Genomic DNA, 20,734 nt, shown 5'->3' on the forward strand with positions numbered 1-20,734 from the left:
AGTTACAATTTTTTTAGTTTAGTTTTTCTCAAAAGGGGGCATTATCAGCCACCTACGCCAGTTTTGGCCATTTAGGCCACTTTAGCCAGCTAATAGTTACTTCAAATCTACTTAGGCCAGCGTATGTGGCCACTTCAGAAAACCCTTACGGAGAGTTAAGAAATCAGCAAAGGTCATCGGAGGCCAGCAGAACTTAATGACTTGACTAAAGAATGTGAATAGGATCAAACAACTATACAGGACATCATATAACAAACTTCACAAAGTTAATTTACTATACAACAGAAGCATTCATGGAAGCTTAAACTACAAAAATAAAAGAAGTAAAAGGTAGTTGAATTAAATTGCCCTAATCTCACAACTAATTTAAACAACTATTTGTTTGTAATGATTATACTGGACCAAAATTGAGCCCATATTATCTAAATAAAGTCGACTTCAATAAATAAGATATTGTCTCAGTGTTCCTCTGTCACTTATGTTCTTCTGTCACATTTGCACTATGTGAATAGGCTTAACAAATGGTCACCACTATTCACAAGAGACAAAACATATTTACATAATTTTTTCAAAATATCCAAAAGTCCAGAAAAATGACAAGCCATTAAGAAACTTCAAAAATAGCTACAGTGCATAAAATTTCAAACCTGAGGTCGATTGCACCGGGAGGCCACTCGGCCAGGGATAGGAGCAGGCATCGGGTCCCACACACACAGCGGCTGCAGCACGCACACAGAGAGGCTGGCGGCGAGGAGCTACTGCACATGCGCGGACACGCCACTACGCATGCGCAGACGCCCTGGCACTGTTTTCAGCGCAGGATGTTGGCTCTGCCATTGACCCGACTAGCCACGCTGAGCAAAAACCAAGGAAGGCCAGCCAGCGGCCAAAGTGGGGAGCGATTTTTTTCGGCGCACTTATCAACAGAGAAAAGCGGCGCATCTCCGGTAAGTGCGCCGAAAATAGGGGTAGGCCAAATTTGAGCCCAATAATTGGACTCGAAGTGTGCCTTTGCAAACCTATTATATGTATATCAGAATTGAATTGTCAGTGTATGCCTGCATTGATTAAAATATGCAATCTTTAATGAGACAATCCTTGAGTGGCCCAATATCTCAAGTATTTGAATGTGTGACTCCCAATGCAAATTTCAATCCTTCTTTCAGTTTACAGTGCACAGTTTTGGTCTCCTTAATTAAAGAAGGATATACTTACCGTAGAGGGAGTGCAATGAAGGTTCACCAGACTGATTCCTGGAATGGGGTGATTGTCCTATGAGGAGAGATTGAATAGACTAGGCCTATATTCTCTAGAGTTTAGAAGAATGAGAGGTGATCACATTGAAGCATACAAAATTCTTACAGGGCTTGATAGAGTAAAGGCAGGAAGGATGTTTCCCCTGGCAGGGGTTCAGAATAAGCGGTCAGTCATTTAGGAATGGGATGAGGAGAAATGTCTTCACTCAGGGTGGAGTATCTTTGGAATTCTCTATCCCAGAGGACTGTGGAGGCTGAGTCATTGAGTATATTCAAGACAGAATTAAAGAAAGACTTGCATTTATATAGCGCCTTTCACGACCACCGGAGATCTCAAAGCGCTTTACAGCGAATTAAATACTTTTGGAGTGTAGTCACTGTTGTAATGTGGGAAACTAATAAATAGAGAAATAGAGTTGATAGATTTTTGGATATTAAGGAAATCAAGGGAGATGGGGATAGTGCAGGAAAGTGGAGTTGAGGTCGAAGATCAGCCATGATCTTGTTGAATAGTGGAGCAGGCTCAAGGGGCTGAATGACCTACTCCTGCTCCTATTTCTTATGTTTCCAAAAATTCCCATGTGTCAGATAAGTGAGTGACTTCCAATCTCAGCCAGACAAGAAAATGGAGCAACGTCTGGTGGTGAGCTGTTGTACTAGGAGGAGCGCGGGGAAAAGCTGAAGTTGCCTGATTCATTACACTGGAATCTGTACCCTCCTGCCATGGTTATGGTGAAGATCATCTCGCAGCCTTGGCCTGGTGTTCTGGCACGCAAAGGGTACTTCATGGCCAGTGACCTGTGTGGAGAGGGGGAGAAAAACAGATAGGGAAAGGGAAAGAAACTGAAAATGCCTGCAGATCTGGCAGATTTTTGGACATTATCCGATTATATATGGATATATTATCACCGTTGCTGCAACTCGCCAAGGATTCTTTCGGCAGCATCTCCCAATCCCATGACCTCTACCACCCAGGAGGACAAGGGCTGCTGGCTCATGAGAACACCGTCACCTCCACGTTCCTCTCCAAGTCACACACCATCCTGACTTGAAATATATCGATGTTCCTTCATTGTCGTTGGGTCAAAATCCTGGAATATCCCTCCCTAACAGCATCGTGGGAGCAACTTCCCCACACGGACTGCAGTGATTCAAGAAGGCGGCTCACCACCACTTTCGCAAGGGAAACTAGGGATGGAGCCGGCCTTGCTCGCAACGCCCCTATCCAGAGAATTAATTTTAAAGGAACTTGGAACAACGGAAAAGCTGACATTTCGGGCGAGGACTTCTTGCCAAAATTGGCCTCACCCGAAACTTAACTCATCTGTACCGCTCCACAGGTGCTGACTGACCAGCTGAGTGTTTTCCAGAATTTTCTATCCTGTTTCAGATTTCCAGAATCTTCAATTGTTTTGCCTTTTGACCAGAAAAAGGGAGACTGTTTACCAAATCGTTCAGGCTACATGCTACTGCGCCACTCACTTTGGATAGTAGAGGAGACCGCATGTTTTTTTTTGTTCACTCAAGGGATTAGGGATTTGCTGCTCATCCCTAATTGCCCTTGAGCAGGTGGTGGTGAACCTCCTTGTACAACTGGGTAGCTTGCTCCGTCATTTCAGAGAGCCCATCATCATCATAGGCGTCCCTCGAAATCGAGAAAGAGTTGCTTCCCACTCTAAAAGTGAGTTCTCAGGTGGCAGCACAGTCCAATACGGAAATTACAGTCTTTGTCACAGGTGGAACAGACAGTAGTTGGAGGAAAGGGTGGGTGGGACTGGTTTGCCGCATGCTCCTTCTGCTGCCTGCACTTGTTTTCTGCATGCTCTTGGCGACTAACACAAGGTACTCAGCGCCCTCCCGGATGCTCTTCCTCCACTTAGGGTGGTCTTTGGCCAGGGGCTCACAGGTGTTGGTGGGGATGTTACACTTTATCAGGAGGCTTTGAGGGTGCCCTTGAAACATTTCCTCTGCCCACCTGGGACTCACTTGCCATGCAGGAGTTCCGAGTAGAGTGCTTGCTTGGGAGTCTCGTGTCGGGCATGCGAACAATGTGGACCACCCAACGGAGCTGGTCGAGTGTGGTCAGTGTTTCGATGCTGGGGATGTTGGCCTGATCGAGAACACTGACGTTGGTGCATCTGTCCTCCCAGGGGATTTGCAGGATCTTGCGGAGGCATCGCTGGTGGTATTTCTCCAGTGATTTGAGGTGTCTACTGTATATGGTCCACGTCTCTGAGCCACGGGTAGAGCTGCGGAACACCACAGGGCAGAAAACACGAGTGGGAGTTGTGTACAGACCACCAAACAGTAGTAGTGAGGTTGGGGATGGCATCAAACAGGAAATTAGGGATGCGTGCAATAAAGGTACAGCAGTTCTCATGGGTGACTTTAATCTACATATAGATTGGGCTAACCAAACTGGTAGAAATACGGTGGAGGAGGATTTCCTGCAGTATATAAGGGATGGTTTTCGAGACCAATATATTGAGGAACCAACTAGAGAGCTGGCAATCCTAGACTGGGTGTTGTGTAATGAGAGAGGTTTAATTAGCAATCTCGTTGTGTGAGGCCACTTGGGGAAGAGTGGCCATAATATGGTAGAATTCTTCATTAAGATGGAGAGTGACACAGTTAATTCAGAGACTAGGGTCCTGAACTTAAAGAAAGGTAACTTTGATGGTATGAGACATGAATTGGCTAGGATAGACTGGCGAATGATACTTAAAGGGTGGATAGGCAATGGCAGACATTTAAGGATCACATGGATGAACTTTCAACAATTGTCCCTGTCTGGCGTAAAAATAAAACGGGGAAGGTGGCTCAACCGTGGCTAACAAGGGAAATTAGGGGATAGTGTTAAATCCAAGTAAGAGGCATATAAATTGGTCAGAAAAACTGCAAACCTGAGGACTGGGAGAAATTTAGAATTCAGCAGAGGAGGACAAAGGGTTTAATTAGGAGGGGGGAAATAGAGTATGAGAGTAAGCTTGCAGGGAACATAGAAACTGACTGCAAAAGCTTCTATAGATATGTGAAGAGAAAAAGATTATAGGTTCCCAAGGTATGGAAAGTTGTCCAGGGCCGCGCCGTGGATCTTGATGGGGTGGGTGGGGACAGTGCAGTGTGGTGGGGTCAGGTTGCTGGAGAACCTTTGTCTTCAGAGGGCGTTTAAGAATCAACCACATTGCTGTTGGTCTGGAGTCACACATAGGCCAGAACGGGTAAGGATGGCAGATTTCCTTCCCCAAAGGACATTCGTGAACCAGATGGGTTTTCACAACAATCCAGCAGTTTCATGGTCAATGTAATGTATTTGCTTCATGGGTTCTTTGCTTAAGAATTCCTAGCAACAGATTGCTATTAAGAACCATTTGGTTTATTGGCAAAAGGTTTAACAATCACACAACACTTAACAGTTCATCCACCAGGCTCACAACCACCTGCCTCATCGTGGTCCCCCTGAACCCAACTGGCTGGGGTTTTATTGTGTCTTGTCAAAATCACGTGACTGGTCGAGCCACTCAACTCAGCAGCTCTACAAACCTGTGAGCATACATTACAGTCACAAGTACTGAAACGAATTTTCCAGATTTATTTAATTAACGGAATTTAAATGCCCCAGCTGCCATGGTGGGATTTGAACTCCTGTCTGCGAAACATTAGTCCAGACCTCTGGATTACCAGATTACCAGTAACATAACCACTACATTACCCTATCCCGGTAAACACTCGTGTACCAAGGGCTATTAACGTTTTAGAAGAGTGAAAAAGTCAGGTGAAAACTTGAATTGATCTTCACTGTTGTTTTTTCTCCATACAGTGCCGTTTCGAGAGGCGCCGACTTACTCAAATCGGAGAAGAGGCCCTCCGAGCACTCTCTCTGCACCGAGGGTCCTGCTCCGCTCCAACAGCGACAACAACCTGAACATCAACGATATCCCAGACTGGACGGGCAACAAATCCGCCACTTCCCACCGGAGCCTTTCACCTCAACTCTTGCAACAGATGCAGAACAATCCCAATGGCACTATAAAAAGTGGGAGCGGTACCCATGGCTCTCGAAGCCGGTCGCCGTCCCTGAATAGGATTGGGGAGGAAGTTCAAAGGCCACAGCACAGGCAGATCAGGTACACAAACCTCGCTGCACAACAAGGTATCAACCATTTCAATTGTGTTATGGACCTAGGGTGAGAGAGACAACAAAAAGAAACCAGAGGGGGTGATGAGAATTTTTTTTTTACGCAGCTAGTTAAGATCTGGTATTCAGTGCCTGAAGGGGAGGTGGAAGCATATTCAATAGTAACTTTCAAAAGGATATATACTTAAAGGGGAAAAAAACTGCAGGGCTATGGGGAAAGAGCAGGGGGAGTGGGACTAATTGGACAGCTCTTTCAAAGAGCTGGCACCAGCACAATGGGCTGAATGGCCTCCTGAGTGCTGTAAGAGTTTATGCCTTGCAATCACTGCATTTTGTCGCTGGGCTCCCCATATACTTGACCTTGTTCCTCTCCCCATTTCCTGGTTAATCCAAAAAAAATAAACAAATAGACCGATTGTCAATTCAGGTCCTCTGTCAAAAAATCCTCTGTAGCCTCACAAAGGATGATCAGGCAAATGCCAGGAGGTCCCAAACCTGGTAGTTATTTACCAGGTAACTTGTCTTGGTTTCCTTCTGCCATGATTTAGTGGTTTTCCAAAAACGCATCTAACTCTTTCTTGAAGGACTCACTACCTCCGTCAAACATTGTCCCACCTGTTGATTATCCTCCGAGAACAATATAACTTCCAAACCTCCAACCTTGCTACGCGCTTTTCTCAACCTAAATGGGTGTCCATTCATTCGACCCATTCTCCTTGCCTCAAACTGCTGCTCTTTAATGCCCTTATACAGTGTCAGCTGTGGCTCAACTGATTGAGAGTTCAAGTCCCACTTCAGGAAAATGAGCACATAAATCTAGGCCGACACTCCAGGGCAGTGCTGAGGAAGTGCTGCACTGTCAGAGATGCCATCTTTTGCATGAGACGTTAAACCAAGGCCCAGTCTGCTCTCTCAAGTGGATCCAAATAACAAAAAAGACAGATTATCTGCTCATTATCACATCGCTGTTTCTGGGAGCTTGCTGTGTGCAAGTTGGCTGCCGCAGCTCCTACATTACAACAGTGACTGAACTCCAAAAAGTACTTCATTGGCCGGGAAGCGCATTGGAACGTCCAGTGGTTGTGAAAGACGCTATATAAATACAAGTCTTTTTCTTTTTAATAAGAATCTAAATACCTGAATCAGATTCCCTCTAATTTTACAGCTCTTCATTGAATCCAAGGCACGAAATCTATCTTTGTAGCTCAGTGCATTTACATTGGTGACCATCCTCAATGTCCTCCTGTTACTTTCTCTGGATCCACAGTGTCCTTCGTGAGAAGGTGGAGCACGATTGTACACAGTACTTCAGAGGAGGCCACACCAAGGTGCCCATTGTGTACTGACTTGTCCAGGCAAAGCAGCCTAAGGCCTTGTTTGCTTTAGCAAGCAGCCTTCTGACACAGCACTCTCAACAATCCTTCTTGTCTCTCTCCCTTCCTGTCACCTTTAACCTGTATCCAAATATTTCATGGTGTAGCAATCAATTTGCAGTGATCTGCCGGGAATGTTCGCTGTGCTTGGGAGTGTTATCGGGCCGTGTTCCTCATTTACATGAAACCAGCGAGCGCAGCAGCAAAGAGCATTTCAATTTCGAGCTGCCCTGTCGCCGGCAAGGAGCCTTGGGAAGGTCCTGGAAAATGGGGGAAACGATTGGGAGAAGGTGGGGATTGGGGGACCCACAGATGGGAGGGGGCAGTGATCGGGAGAGGGGGGGGCAGTGATCGGGAGAGAGAGGGGGCAGTGATCGGGAGAGGGAGGGAGCGGGGATCAGGAGAGGGAGGGGGCGGGAATCGGGAAAGGGAGGGGGCGGGGATCGGGAGAGGGAGGGGGCGGGGATCGGGAGAAGGAGGGGGCAGCGATCGGTAGAAGGGGGAAGGGATTGGGAGAGGGAGGGGGAAGTGGTTGAGGTAGGGAGGGAGAGGATTGGGAGGGGGAGGGGATTTGGAGGGGGTTGAGGCAGTGATTGAGAGAGAGAGGGGTCAGCGATCGGGAGGGGGAGGAGTCAGCGATCGGGAGAGGGAGGGGTCAGCGATCGGGAGAGGGAGGGATCAGCAATCGGGAGAGGGAGGGATCACCGATCGGGAGAGGGAGGGATCACCGATCGGGAGAGGGAGGGGTCAGCGATCGGGAGAGGGAGGGGTCAGTGATCGGGAGAGGGAGGGGACAGCGATCGGGAGGAGGAGGGGTCAGCGATCGGGAGGGGGAGGGGCCAGCGATCGGGAGGAGGAGGGGCCAGCGATCGGGAGAGGAAGGGGTTAGCGATCGGGAGGGGGAGGGTCAGCGATCGGGAGGGGGAGGGTCAGCGATCGAGAGGGGAGAGGGGTCAGCGATCGGGAGAGGAAGGGATCAGCGATCGGGAGGGGGAAGGGGGCAGGGATCGGGAGAGGGAGGGGTCAGCGATCGGGAGAGGGAGGGGTCAGCGATCAGGAGGGGGAGGCGTCAGCGATCGGGAGGGGGAGGGGTCAGCGATCGGGAGGGGTCAGCGATCGGGAGGGGGAGGGGTCAGCGATCGGGAGGGGGACGGGGCAGGGATCGATGGGGGGAGGGGGCAGGGATCGGGAGGGGGGAGTGGTCAGCGATCAGGAGGGGGAGGAGGCAGGGATCGGGAGGAGGAGGGGGCAGCGATAGTGAGGGGGAGGGGGCAGCGATAGTGAGAGGGAGTGGCCAGCGATCGGGAGAGGGAGTGGGCAATGATCGGGAGGGGCAGCGATCAAGAGAGGGAGGAGTCAGCGATTGGGAAGGGGAGGGGTCAGCGATCGGGAGAGGGAGAGGGCAGGCAACGCGAGGGAGGAGGAAGGGGGCAGTGATCGGGAGAGGGAGGGGGCAGTGATCGGGAGAGGGAGGGGGCAGGGATCGGGAGGGGGCAGGGAGGGGGAGGGGTCAGCGATCGGGAGGAGGAGGGGTCAGCGATCGGGAGAGGGAGTGGGCAATGATCGGGAGGGGCAGCGATCAGGAGTGGGAGGAGTCAGCGATCGGGAGGGGGAGGGTGCCAGCGATCGGGAGAGGGAGGGTGCCAGCGATCGGGAGAGGGAGGGGCCAGCGATCGGGAGAGGGAGGGGTCAGCGATCGGGAGAGGGAGTGGGCAATGATCGGGAGGGGCAGCGATCAGGAGTGGGAGGGGGCAGCGATCGGGAGAGGGAGGGGGCAGCGATTGGGTGAGGGAGAGGGCAGGCATGGGGAGGGAGGAAGGAAGGGGCAGGGATCGGGAGAGGGAGGGGCAGGGATCGGGAGAGGGAGGGGGCAGGGATCGGGAGAGGGAGGGGCGGCGATCGGGAGGGGGAGGGGGCAGTGATTGGGAGAGGGAGGTGGATTGGGAGCACACGGTGATTGGTTGAGGGGGAAGGAGCAGTGATCGGGAGAAGGGACGATCAGGGGGATCTGACAGGGGCCTTCAATAGTCTATGATGCTGTAGGGTTACCGGGAGGAGCTTTCCTGCATCTCCTGACTCCACATTCAGCAACATATATTTTACAAATGTATCTTTTTGGTGGTGACCTGCAGCGATCCCTCCAAAGAAATCCTGAAAATGAACGGCCCCATTTCATTCTCCAATGGAACCACTGACACAAGCCACAAGTAAACTTCTATCCTTTTCATTCCATTGTTCTTTCCCACAAAGTCTACTGTTTCCCAAACTATGTTGCTTCTTGTCGGAGCCTTGAAATTATTGTTGGTCACACTTGTTGCCTTTGTCTGCAAACCCTCTCTCTACTTTTCAGCAAAGCCTGTAACCCATTTAAAATAAATGAAATAACTCCTCGGTTAGAACAACAGGACAAGGAGTATCAAATAAATGTGTTTGCGTCAAGCACTCATTCGCAAAGATCACTCCAGTTTCAAGACTAGCCTGATTAATCTGCGTGATGAGTACCGGCACATTGAGACACCTCCTTTCCCCTCGAGTGAACATGTTGAGTGTGTCTTGGGGACTGATGTTTTAGGCACTTTCGAGCTTTGTACTGATAGCTTCCAAACCAATGAAATGACTTAGAGTGGGTCGAGAATCGGACTTTGGGTCATGTGGTCATCGGAGAAGAGGCTATTGCAGGTGGATCTGTTGGCTCTGTCTGACAAGGACACGTGACCCCCAGGCTTTTGAGATCCAGGGTGCCAATGAAAATATCTGAAAGATGAAACCTGAAAGCTTGTGATCCGCTCGTGGTCGATGCGCTCCTCCAATTCTGGCTTCTTGAGCATTCCTAACATCCTTCAGCTGCCTGGGCCCTACGTTCTGGAATTCTCTCCTGTAATGTATGCACCTGTGAGTATGCTCACAAGTTTGCTGAGCTGTTGAGTTGGGAGTGGGTTAGCCAGTCACATGATGTTCACAAGACTCAATAAAATCCCAGCCAGTTGGGTTCAGGAGATTCACGGTGAGGCATGTTGTTGTGAGCCAGGTGGATGAACTGCTAATGTGTAGTGTGATTGTTAAACCTTTAATAATAAACCAACTAGTTCTTAATAGCAATGTGCTGCTATGAATTCTTAAGCAAAGAACCCATGAAGCAAAACCTCTCCTTTCTACCTCACCTCTTATCAGTCGCTCCTTAAAACATGCCTCTTTCACCAAGCTTTTAGTCACCTGCCCTAGTATCTCTCTATGTGGCTTGGTGTCAAATTTTGTCTGATTATGCTCATGTGATGCCCTTGCGACATTTTTACCATGTTAACGGTGCTATATAAATGCAAATTGTTGTTGGTTAAAAGAGAACTGAGATCGACCAGTCTTGGAACTGGTGTAAGGAACATAAGCTTACGGGGTTGGGGGGAATATATTAGCATGGATAGAGGATTGGTTAACTAATAGAAAACAGAGAGCCAGGATAAATGGGTCATTTTCCGGGTGGCATACAGTAACTAGTGGGGTGCCGCAGGGGTCGCTGCTGGGTCCTCAACTATTTATAATCTATTTTAATGACTTGGATGAAGGGACTGAGTGTAATGTAGCCAAGTTTGCTGATGATACAAAGATGGGTGGAAGACACAAAAAATCTGCAAAGGGCTTTGGACAGGCTAAGTGAGTGGGAAAAAATTTGGCAAATGGAGTATAATGTGGGAAAATGTGAGGTTATCCACTTTGGCAGAAATAATAGAAAAGCAAATTATAATTTAAATGGAGAAAAATTGCAAAGTGCTGCAGTACAGAGAGACCTAGAGGTCCTTGTGCATGAAACACAAAAAGTTAGTTTGCAGGTACAGCAAGTAATCAGGAAGGCAAATGGAATGTTGGCTTTTATTGCAAGGGGGATAGAGTATAAAAGCAGAGACGTTCTGCTATAACTGTACAGGATATTGGTGAGGCCACACCTGGAGTACTACGTACAGTTTGGTCTCCATATTTAAGGAAGGATATACTTGCGTTGGAGGCTGTTCAGAGAAGGTTCACTAGGTTGATTCTGGAGATGAGGGGGTTGACTTATGAAGATAGGTTGAGTAGGTTGGGTATATACACATTGGAATTCAGAAGAATGAGAGGTGATCTTATTGAAACTTACAAGATAATGAAGGGGCTCGACAAGGTGGATGCAGAGAGGATATTTCCACTCATAGGGGAAATTAAAACTAGGGGACATAATCTTAGAATAAGGGACCGCCAATTTAAAACTGAGATGAGGAGAAATTTCTTCTCTCGGAGGGTTGTAAATCGATGGAATTCTCTGCCCCAGAGAGCTGTGGAAGCTGGGACATTGAATATATTTAAGGCGGAGATTAACAGATTTTTGAGCAATAAGGGAGTAAAGGGTTATGGGGAGCGGGCAGGGAAGTGGAGCTGAGTCCATGATCAGATCAGCCATGATCTTATTGACTGGCGGAGCAGGCTCGATGGGCCAGGTGGCCTACTCCTGCTCCTATTTCTTATGTTCTTACATTAGATTGTAATTTCCCACATTACAACAGTGACTGCACTTCAAAAGTACGTAATTGGCTGTAAAGCACTTTGGGATGTCCCGAGGTCATGAAAAGCGCGATATAAATGCAAGTTTTTAAAAAATTTTATACGAACAGTCATCGTTTCCATTGAATTATACTTATTAATAGCTTTGAAAAGACTTTATCTCTGTGAGTTCTGATGGTTTATGAGTTGACTGCTGTGAGTAGAATGATTTTGTTTGTATGTTTAATGACTAGGTAATTCTAGATCAAGCGCTCTGCCGATTAATGGCAGAGTTTTTTGCTGCTGGAACTGAGAATTAGGTTGGACCAGATTTCATCAGTGCGCCCTTGGATTCCCGAATCCTTAAGTCATTTCTGCTTGAGCAATGTTTTGGCACAGCCTCGTGTGATGACGTGGTCTCCGTCAGCCTGGCCCAAGGTTCCAAATCTGTGGAATTCTCTGCCCCAGAGAACTGTGGAGGCTGGGTCATTGAATATATTTAAGGTGGAGATAGACAGATTTTGGACTGATAAGGGAGTCGAGGGTTATAGGGAACAGGCAGAAAATTGGAGCTGAGCCCAAGACAGATCAACCATGATCTTATTGAATGGCGGAGCAGGCTCGAGGGTCCTGTTAATATTTCTTATGTTCTTATGTTCCACCCATGGCACCTATCTTTTCCTCATCTATCAGTTGCCCTTTGATGACATTAGTTGTGGGGCAATGGGGGAGATGATTCTCTTCTGTGGGGCAGAGTTCCGGCAGTGTGAGACTTCTGCCCGCCCCTCTGTATCCGCATTGACCCAGACCCCATTTTCCTGGCTCATTACACATGCAAGAGCTCCTTCCTGGTAGGATTATGGCCATCAAGTGGGAGCCTGACAGTGGGAGCGAATCAGAACTTTGGAAGATTATGGTTAGGAATTGAGCATACAATGATAACTATTGGCCCTGAAATTGCAGTCGGGGGCTTCCTGCGGGCAGATGCCACCGACAACCAAAATATTTACGAATGTACCTAGTAGTCCCAGAGGAATGAACACTTGCGGTCCGAGGCCTCCATGCGCAGCCCAGCGTAGGGGCCCGTGTATTCCAGGAGCGTATCTGCAGCCTGGGATCACATGGGCCGCACTAACGAATGAAAATGGCGTAACCACATTCACATTAATGGTGAGTTCCGTTTGAATGGAGATCACTATTTCTATGAATGGGAATACCCCAAAAACACAAACATTTTAAATAAATAAGAAAAACAGCTCACATATTTAAAATTAATTGAAATTGAATTTAATTAAATGTTATAGACAAAAGCAAATGTTTTAATTTTTTTTAAATGTTTTAATAGGGGTAAAAATAGACTTACATTAATGGACGGGGTTTTTAAGAACATAAGAACAAAATAATTTGGAGCAGGAGTAGGCCTTTTGGCCCCTCGAGCCTGCTCTGCCATTTAATAAGATCATGGCTGATCTGATCTTGGGCTCAGCTCCATTTCACTGCCTGCTCCCCGTATCGCTTCACACCCTTCTCGCTCAAAAATCTATCTCTCTCCAACTTAAATATGTTCATTGACCAGCCTCCACAAGCTCTCTGGTGAAGAGAATTCGACAGTTTTACGATTCTCTGTGAGAAGAAATTCCTCCTCATATCAGTTCTAAATGGGCGACCTCTTATCCGTAAACTATGCCCCCTAGTGCTGGATTCCCCCACAAGTGGAAACATCCTCTCTGCATCTACCTTGTCGAGCCCCCTCAGAATCTTATATGTTTCATTAAGATCATGTCTCATTCTTCTAAACTCCAATGAGTATAGGTCCAACCTGCTCATCCTTTCTTCATAAGTCAACTCCCTCATCTCCGAAATCAACCTAGTGAACCTTCTCTGAACAGCCTCCAATGCAAGTACCTGTATATCCTTCCTTAAACAAGGTGACCAAAACTGTACGCAGTCCTCTATGTGTGGCCTCACCAATACACTGTACAGTTGTAGCAGGACCTCTCTGCTTTTATACTCTATCCCCCTTGCAATACAGGCCAACATTCCATTTGCCTTCCTGATTACTTGCTGTACCTGCATGCTAACTTTTTGTGTTTCATACAACAGGACCCCTAGGTCCCCTTCTCCTGCAGTAGTTTTTCTCCATTTAAATTATAATTTGCTTTTTTATTTTTCCTGCTAAAATGGATAACCTCACACTTTCCCACATTATACTCCATCTGCCAAGTGTTTGCCCACTCATTTATTCTGTCTATACAGTCTCATCCTCTAAGGAATCAATGATTATTTTAGCTACTCTCTTCCTTTTTATATATTTGTAGAAGCTCTGACTACTCTGTTTTTATATATTTGTTGCTAGTTTACTCTCATACTCTATCTTCCCTCACTTTTAATTTTTTTAGTTATCCTTTGCTGATTTTTAAATATTTCCCAATCCTTTGGCCTCCCACTAATCTTGGCAACTTTGTATGACATTTTTTTCAATTTGATACTTTCCTTAGTTCCTTAGTTAACCACAGATGGTTCTCCCTTCTCTTAAAGTCTTTCCTTCTCACTGGAATATATTTTTGTTGAGAGTTATGAAATATCTCCTTAAATGTCAGCCACTGTTTATCAACTGTCTTACACTCTAATCTATTTTTCCAGACCACTTTAGCCAACTCTGCCTTCATATCTTTGTAATCACCTTTATTTAAGATCAAGTCACTGATTTGAGATCCAACTTTCTCACCCTCCAAATGAATTTAAAATTCAACCATGCTATGGTCACTCTTTCCCAGAGGATCCTTTACTATGAGATCATTTATTGATCCTGTCTCATGACACAGTACCAGATCCAAGATAGCCTGCTCCCTGGTTGGTTCTACAATGTATTTTTCAAGGAAACCATCCCGGATACACTCTTCTGAACTCTTTTTCTCAAGGCTACCTTGGACTTTTTAATTTAAAAATTATTAATAAAATGTTATTTTTCTACCTTTTAAAACTCCTACACTGGTAAAAGCGGGTCATACGCCTGCTTTTACCAGGTGTAAGAGTTTGAAGGACATTCGCTGGGCAGGAGTTGGGCAAATAGCCCAAATCTCCACCCGCAAAGGCCCTTCTCCCAGGAATGCGTTGGAACTGTCAAAAGAGGCTGCAGTTCAGGGCCGTTATTATCAACAATTACACACACAAAATGATAAGCAGTGCTAATAATGATTATACACATACTGAGGGTCAAAACGTATGATACGTGTTACAGGTTGTGAGATTTAGGCCGTCATTTGGCCTTTTCATCGAATCAGAGATGGTTACGGCACAGAAGGGGGCCATTTGGCCCATCACACCTGTGCCGGAACCATACCCGAAGCTAATGGAAAAAATAAATGGGGAGAATTTACAAACTGCTGCCTACTCGTCATCACCCGTTTTAAGTATCGCACTAGCTGAGATTTACCCCAGCCCATCCATATTGGAAAGCTCTGGGCTGCTCCAGCTCTGTGTCAGGCATTTTATCCATGGGTTTTGAGAATCTAGATACACAATAATTACCACACTTGCATCATCCATCAACTTTGAAGTCTTCGCAAAACATTTGATTATGTTGGTGAGACCGGACCTCCTTTTCAAGAAACCATGCTGTAATTTCTGAATAGCCCCAACTCTTTCAAAAGGAGCTTACAATACATGTCGAAAGATCCCCGCCAACAACTTGCCTATAACTGAAGTTAAACCATTGCACCTCTAGTTTCTGGTTCTGACTTACTGCCCTTGTAAAAATACTGCCACTATATTTGCTTCTCATCAGCCTATGGGAACAATCCCAGTATTAGTGAACTGTTAGATATATCACATAAACGCCCCCATTTCTTCCAGTAAGCTACGAAGAATCAAGGCCTAATCTGCTTTAGGATCCTTAGTTCCAGTGAAGACTGTTACATCTTTTTCTTTTTAGGCAGTCTCCTGGAGTCGAGGATGACTTGCTTCCACACTAATGAGTTCTAAGGTGACTAATGAGTCCAATGCAGGACCTACCGTCTCTATCACAGGTAGGGTAGGCGGTGGTTGGAGTGGATGGGGTACTTAGTTGTACTTGGCTTCCGTGTGCTCCCGACAAAGAGACTCGAGGTGGTCGGCGCCTTCCCGAACGCTTCTCCTCCACTTTAAGCGGTCTTGGGCCAAGGATTCCCAAGAGTCGGTGGGGATGTTACATTTTTTCAAGGAGGCTTTGAGGGTGTCCTTGAAGCTTTATCTCTGCCCTTCTGGGACTCGCTTGCCATGACGGAGCTCGGAGTAGAGCGCTTGTTTCGAGAGTCTACTATCGGACATGCGGACTCACCCATAGAAGCTGATCAAGCGTGGTTAATGCTTCAATGCAAGGGATGTTGGCCTGAGAGAGAACACTGACATTGGTGCGCCTATCCTGCCAATGGTGGTACTTTTCCAGTGCTTTGAGGTGCCTGCTCTACATTGTCCTGTGCATGTCTCTGAAGCATATAGGAGGCCGGGTATCACTACTGCTCCTAGCTTGGTGCCAGGTTTGATATCTTGGACTGACGGCTGCTGGCAGTGTTGGACAATACACAGGTATTCTTTGTGGACTGTTACATAGAATTACATAAAACGTATAGCACAGGAACAGATCATTGCCCAACTGGTCCATGATGGTGTTTATGGTCCACATGAGCCTCATCTCACACCTCTTCATCTCACCCTATCAGCATAACCTTCTAATCCTTTCTCCCTCATGTACTTATCTAGCTTCTCCTAAAATGCATCGATGCCATTCACCTCAACCACTCCCTGTGCGAATGAGTTCTGCATTCTAACCATTCACAGGGTGAAGAAGATTCTCCTGAATTCCCTACTGGATTTATTAGTGACTAGCTTATATTTATGGCCCCTAGGAGTGGAAATACCCTGTCACCCCAGTTGGGGGCGGTAACCTCACTGAGGCCGGTCATTCTGCGCCCGGCACGTAAGTCCTGCCACAGAAGCAAAATTGCGGTTCTCGCCCCTCACAGGAAGTGGAGCACAATGTCGCGTACTCCGCTTCCTTGGGGGCGCTACGCGGGCACATTATGGGGCACTACATGACCTTTCTGGGTAAGGCTAATGCGTTTCAACGCCCCTCCCCTTCCGTTAAAGGGGAGGGATGGCGCAAGCTCTGTAGGCCCTTTGATGGCCTCCACTGGGCCACCAGGGCTAAGGGGTGCCGTGGCCGCAGCCTGGCACCGAAACAGAGTGCCAGGCTGCAAGATTGCGGCCCAGACCCTGCGGCAACGTTGCACAGCGGCCCGACTGTTAATTCAGGAAGGAAAAAAAAATGGCGGCGTGCAGCGCAGTGCATCTCCCCTTTAACTTTAGCCCCATGATGAGTGCGTGGACTGTTTTACGACTTGCTAGGTTGGCGTGGGCATCGCCTGGGGCGACTTCAAGGGGCACTGGCCGATTTCCGCCGCAGGGCGGAAAGGGGCCATCACAGAGTGAAAAGTGATCGATGCGCACGGTGAAGACCTCATCATCGCCGGCACAGCATCCAGGGTGCGACTAGCCGAGTGTGGCACTAATGGATTTGCATCTCGACTTACTCCCGTGCAATTTCGCAGAAGCTGGTAGCCCCCCACCCACCCCGCCACATCTGGGTGAAAATACTTACGCACCGCGTTAATGGCCCCCGGAGGAGTTAATGGGAGGCGCACAACAGGGGATTTTTGGCCTCCTTCTTTTTGGTCTCACCCACAAGTGGAAGCATCTTCTCTCTGTCTACCCTATCAAACCCTTTCATAATCTTAAAACCTCTGTTAGGTCTCCCCTCAATCTTCCCTTCTCTAGAAAAAGCAGCTCCAGACTGTTCAGCCTTTACTGATAGGTATATCCTCTTAGTTCTGGTATTATCCTTCAACCAAAGGAATCAACAATTAGCAACAAGAACATTGAATAAGAAGTCTTAAGTTCTGAGCCACACCAACCTCGAAAGGGGTTCGGTGAGAGGCTGAGAGGGGGCATACGAGGATTGAAGGAAGAGCTCACCAAATATTCAAGCTCAACCTCTGGGGATTATATCAGGACAGCCAAGATTGTTGGGTGTATAGAGGCTATTGTGATGTGTCCCTATTGCCCTTCTGTGTAAGTATTATACAATATTATCATATATACCTACTGCCCTTATGTGAAAGGAAAGATAGACTTTCACGACCATGGGACGTCTCAAAGCATTTTACAGCCAATTAAGTATTTTTGGAATGTAGTCACTGTTGTAATATAGGAAACGCAGCAGCTAATTTGCGCACAGCCAGCAATGTGATGATGACCAGATAATCTGTTTTGGTGATGTTGGTTGAGGGATAAATATTGGTCAGGGCACCGGGGATAACTCCCCTGCTCTTCTTTGAAATACTGCCATGGGATCTTTTACTTCCACCTGAAAGAGCAGGTTTAAACTCTCATCCGAAAGATGACACCTCTGACAGAGCAGCACTCCCTCAGCACTGCACTGGAGTGTTGGCCTAGAATTTTGTGCTTAAGTCTTTGACTTATAGATGAGAGTGCTACCAACTGAGCCACCGCTGACACTGTGGAGGTATTATAGGATAGTGGCATATATCCCTACTGCCTTTATGTGGAGGTATTATAGGATATCCTTTACCTCTACTACATGTTCGAGGACTAGGAAACATTGAAACTCTGCTTAACACTCTATATTCAATCAAGTCAATGAGATAATAAAACACAACCCCTCACATGCAGTGTATTTGAGATATGGGTACCAATTATTCCTGTGAAGCGCCTTGGGACATTTTACTATGTTAAATCCGCTGTATAAATGCTAGTTGTTGTTGCTATAACTCACACACCAGACATCTCTTCAGGAGATTGAAAGCGTGTCGTCATTAACTGCATAGGGAAACATAGAAACTTAGAAACATAGAAAATAGGTGCAGGAGTAAGCCATTCGGTCCTTCGAACCTGCACCGCCATTCAATAAGATCATGGCTGATCGCTCACCTCAGTACCCCTTTCCTGCTTTCTCTCCATACCCCTTGATGTAAGGGCCATATCTAACTCCTTCTTGAATATATACAATGAACTGGCGTCAACAATTCTCTGCGGTAGGGAATTCAGCAGGTTAACAACTCTCTGAGTGAAGAAGTTTCTCCGCATCTCAGTCCTAAATGGCTTACCCCTTATCCTTAGACTGTGTCCCCTGGTTCTGGACTTCCCCAACATCGGGAACATTCTTCCTGCATCTAACCTGTCCAGTCCCGTCAGAATTTTATATGTTTCTTTGAGATCCCCTCTCATCCTTCTACACTCCAGTGAATATAGGCCCAGTCAATCCAGTCTCTCCTCATATGTCTGCCCTGCCATCCTGGGAATCAGTCTGGTGAACCTTCGCTGCACTCCCTCAATAGCAAGAATGTCATTCCTCAGATTGGGAGACCAAAACTCAACACAATATTCCAGGTGAGGCCTCACCAAGGCCCTGTACAACTGCAGTAAGACCTCCCTGCTCCTATACTCAAATCCCCTAGCTATGAAGGCCAACATACCATTTCCCTTCTTTACCGCCTGCTGTTCCTGCATGCCAACTTTCAATGACTGATGTACCATGACACCCAGGTCTCGTTGCACCTCCCCTTTTCCTAATCTGCCGCCATTCAGATAATATTCTGCCTTCGTGTTTTTGCCACCAAAGTGGATAACCTCATATTTATCCACATTATACTGCATCTGCCATGCATCTGCCCACTCACCTAATCTGTCCAAGTCACCCTGCAGCCTCTTAGCGTCCTCCTCACAGCTCACACCGCCACCCAGCTTAGTGTCATCTGCAAACTTGCAGATATTACACTCAATTCCTTCATCTAAATCATTAATGTATATTGTAAATAGCTGGGGTCCCAGCACTGAGCCCTGCGGCACCCCACTAGTCACTGCCTGCCATTCTGAAAAGGACCTGTTTATTCTGACTCTCTGCTTCCTGTCTGCCAACCAGTTCTCTATCCACGTCAGTACATTATCCCCAATACCATGTGTCTTAATTTTGCACAACAATCTCTTGTGTGGGACCTGGTCAAAAGCCTTTTAAAAGTCCAAATACACCACATCTACTGGTTCTCCCTTGTCCACTCTACCAGTTACATCCTCAAAAAATTCTAGAAGATTTTTCAAGCATGATTTCCCTTTCATAAATCCATACAATAATAATTGGATCTGCTTGTTTTTTGAGCTGGTTGCATGCATTAAAATAATTGTAGAGTGGGACCATTAGCCGAGGACATCGTGTTGGCAGGATTATCGGAGGAACGCTGTTGGACCACCTTCCTGGGTGCTCCATGCCGAGAGCTGTGCATGCTGGGTAACCGCGGGAATGCTACCCTCAATTCATTGTGGGGGGCGATGATCGCGAGTTCCTGCTGTGGGCGGCTGGTTGGCCAAGCTCCCAAGCAGCGGTGCCGCCTCAGAAATTGCCTCTTTAATGCTTTTGTCGGCATTCCTCTTTCCACTATTGTCTCAAGGCCATAATTAACCCTTTACAGTGAAGGGGGTCAAGGCCCGAGTTACAGGAGGAGCGGGGAGCACTGCGCTGCGTGTTCCTTCACTGATGCATCCTGCTCTTCATTCTAAGTCACTTAATTCACATTGGCTGGCAACCGGCATGAGGTTTGCATTTGCCTTCGTTTGCCGCTCTATTGAAACGAATGGATAAATTTACATGTTTTAATGCAAAAGAATTGCAGAATTATTAAGAGTGGACAATTTCACCAAAAGTAATTTTAAAGGCTTATATTTGAAATGTAGAATCACCAATAGTCTGGAACCAAATTAGTATTTCCCGTTATGATTTCGCGAAATGTTTCATGCATTTAAAAATGAATTTGTTTCAGTGCTGCAGTGTGTTACTGCTTCTGTGAGAATGTAGCTCGACAGGGGAGCTACAGATCCAGTGTGTCTGGCTTTAATCTGAACTGGGAAGAGAGGTGGGGGGGTCACTGAGCTGGGAAGAGGAGGGTCACTGAGCTAGGGAGTGGGGGCTCACTGAGCTGGAGAGGGTTACTGAGCTGGGAGGCGGGGGTTACTGAGCTGGGGAGGGGGGGGTTACTGAGCTGGTAGGAGGGGTTACTGAGTTGGGAGGGGGTGGTTACTGAGCTGGGAGGGGGGTGTGTTACTGAGCTGGGAGGGGGGTTACTGAGCTGGGAGGGGGGGTTACTGAGCTGGGGGGGTGTTACTGAGCTGGGGGGGGTTATTGAGCTGGGGGGGGGCTACTGAGCTGGGAGGGGGGGGTTACTGAGCTGGGAGGGGGGGGTTACTGAGCTGGGAGGGGGGGGGTTACTGAGCTGGGAGGGGGGTGGTTACTGAGCTGGGAGGGGGTGTTACTGAGCTGGGAGGGGGGTTACTGAGCTGGGGGGGTGTTACTGAGCTGGGGGGGGAGTTACTGAGCTGGGGGGGGGCGTTACTGATCTGGGAGGGGGGGGCTA

The 20,734-nt window shown here is 47.4% G+C and overlaps 1 protein-coding gene across 1 annotated transcript in view; it reads left to right on the forward strand.

Moving 5' to 3' along the window:
- The window catches only part of LOC139280083 (SH3 and multiple ankyrin repeat domains protein 2-like), a 1,053,009-nt gene that overhangs the window by 208,568 nt on the left and 823,707 nt on the right, over positions 1 to 20,734 (forward strand). The window contains exon 10 of the mRNA XM_070899582.1: positions 5,077 to 5,383. Coding sequence (XP_070755683.1) covers positions 5,077 to 5,383 — 307 coding nt within the window. The remainder of the gene's footprint in view (positions 1 to 5,076; positions 5,384 to 20,734) is intronic.

Source organism: Pristiophorus japonicus, chromosome 14 (assembly GCF_044704955.1).
Source record: "Pristiophorus japonicus isolate sPriJap1 chromosome 14, sPriJap1.hap1, whole genome shotgun sequence".
NCBI lineage: Eukaryota > Metazoa > Chordata > Chondrichthyes > Pristiophoridae > Pristiophorus > Pristiophorus japonicus.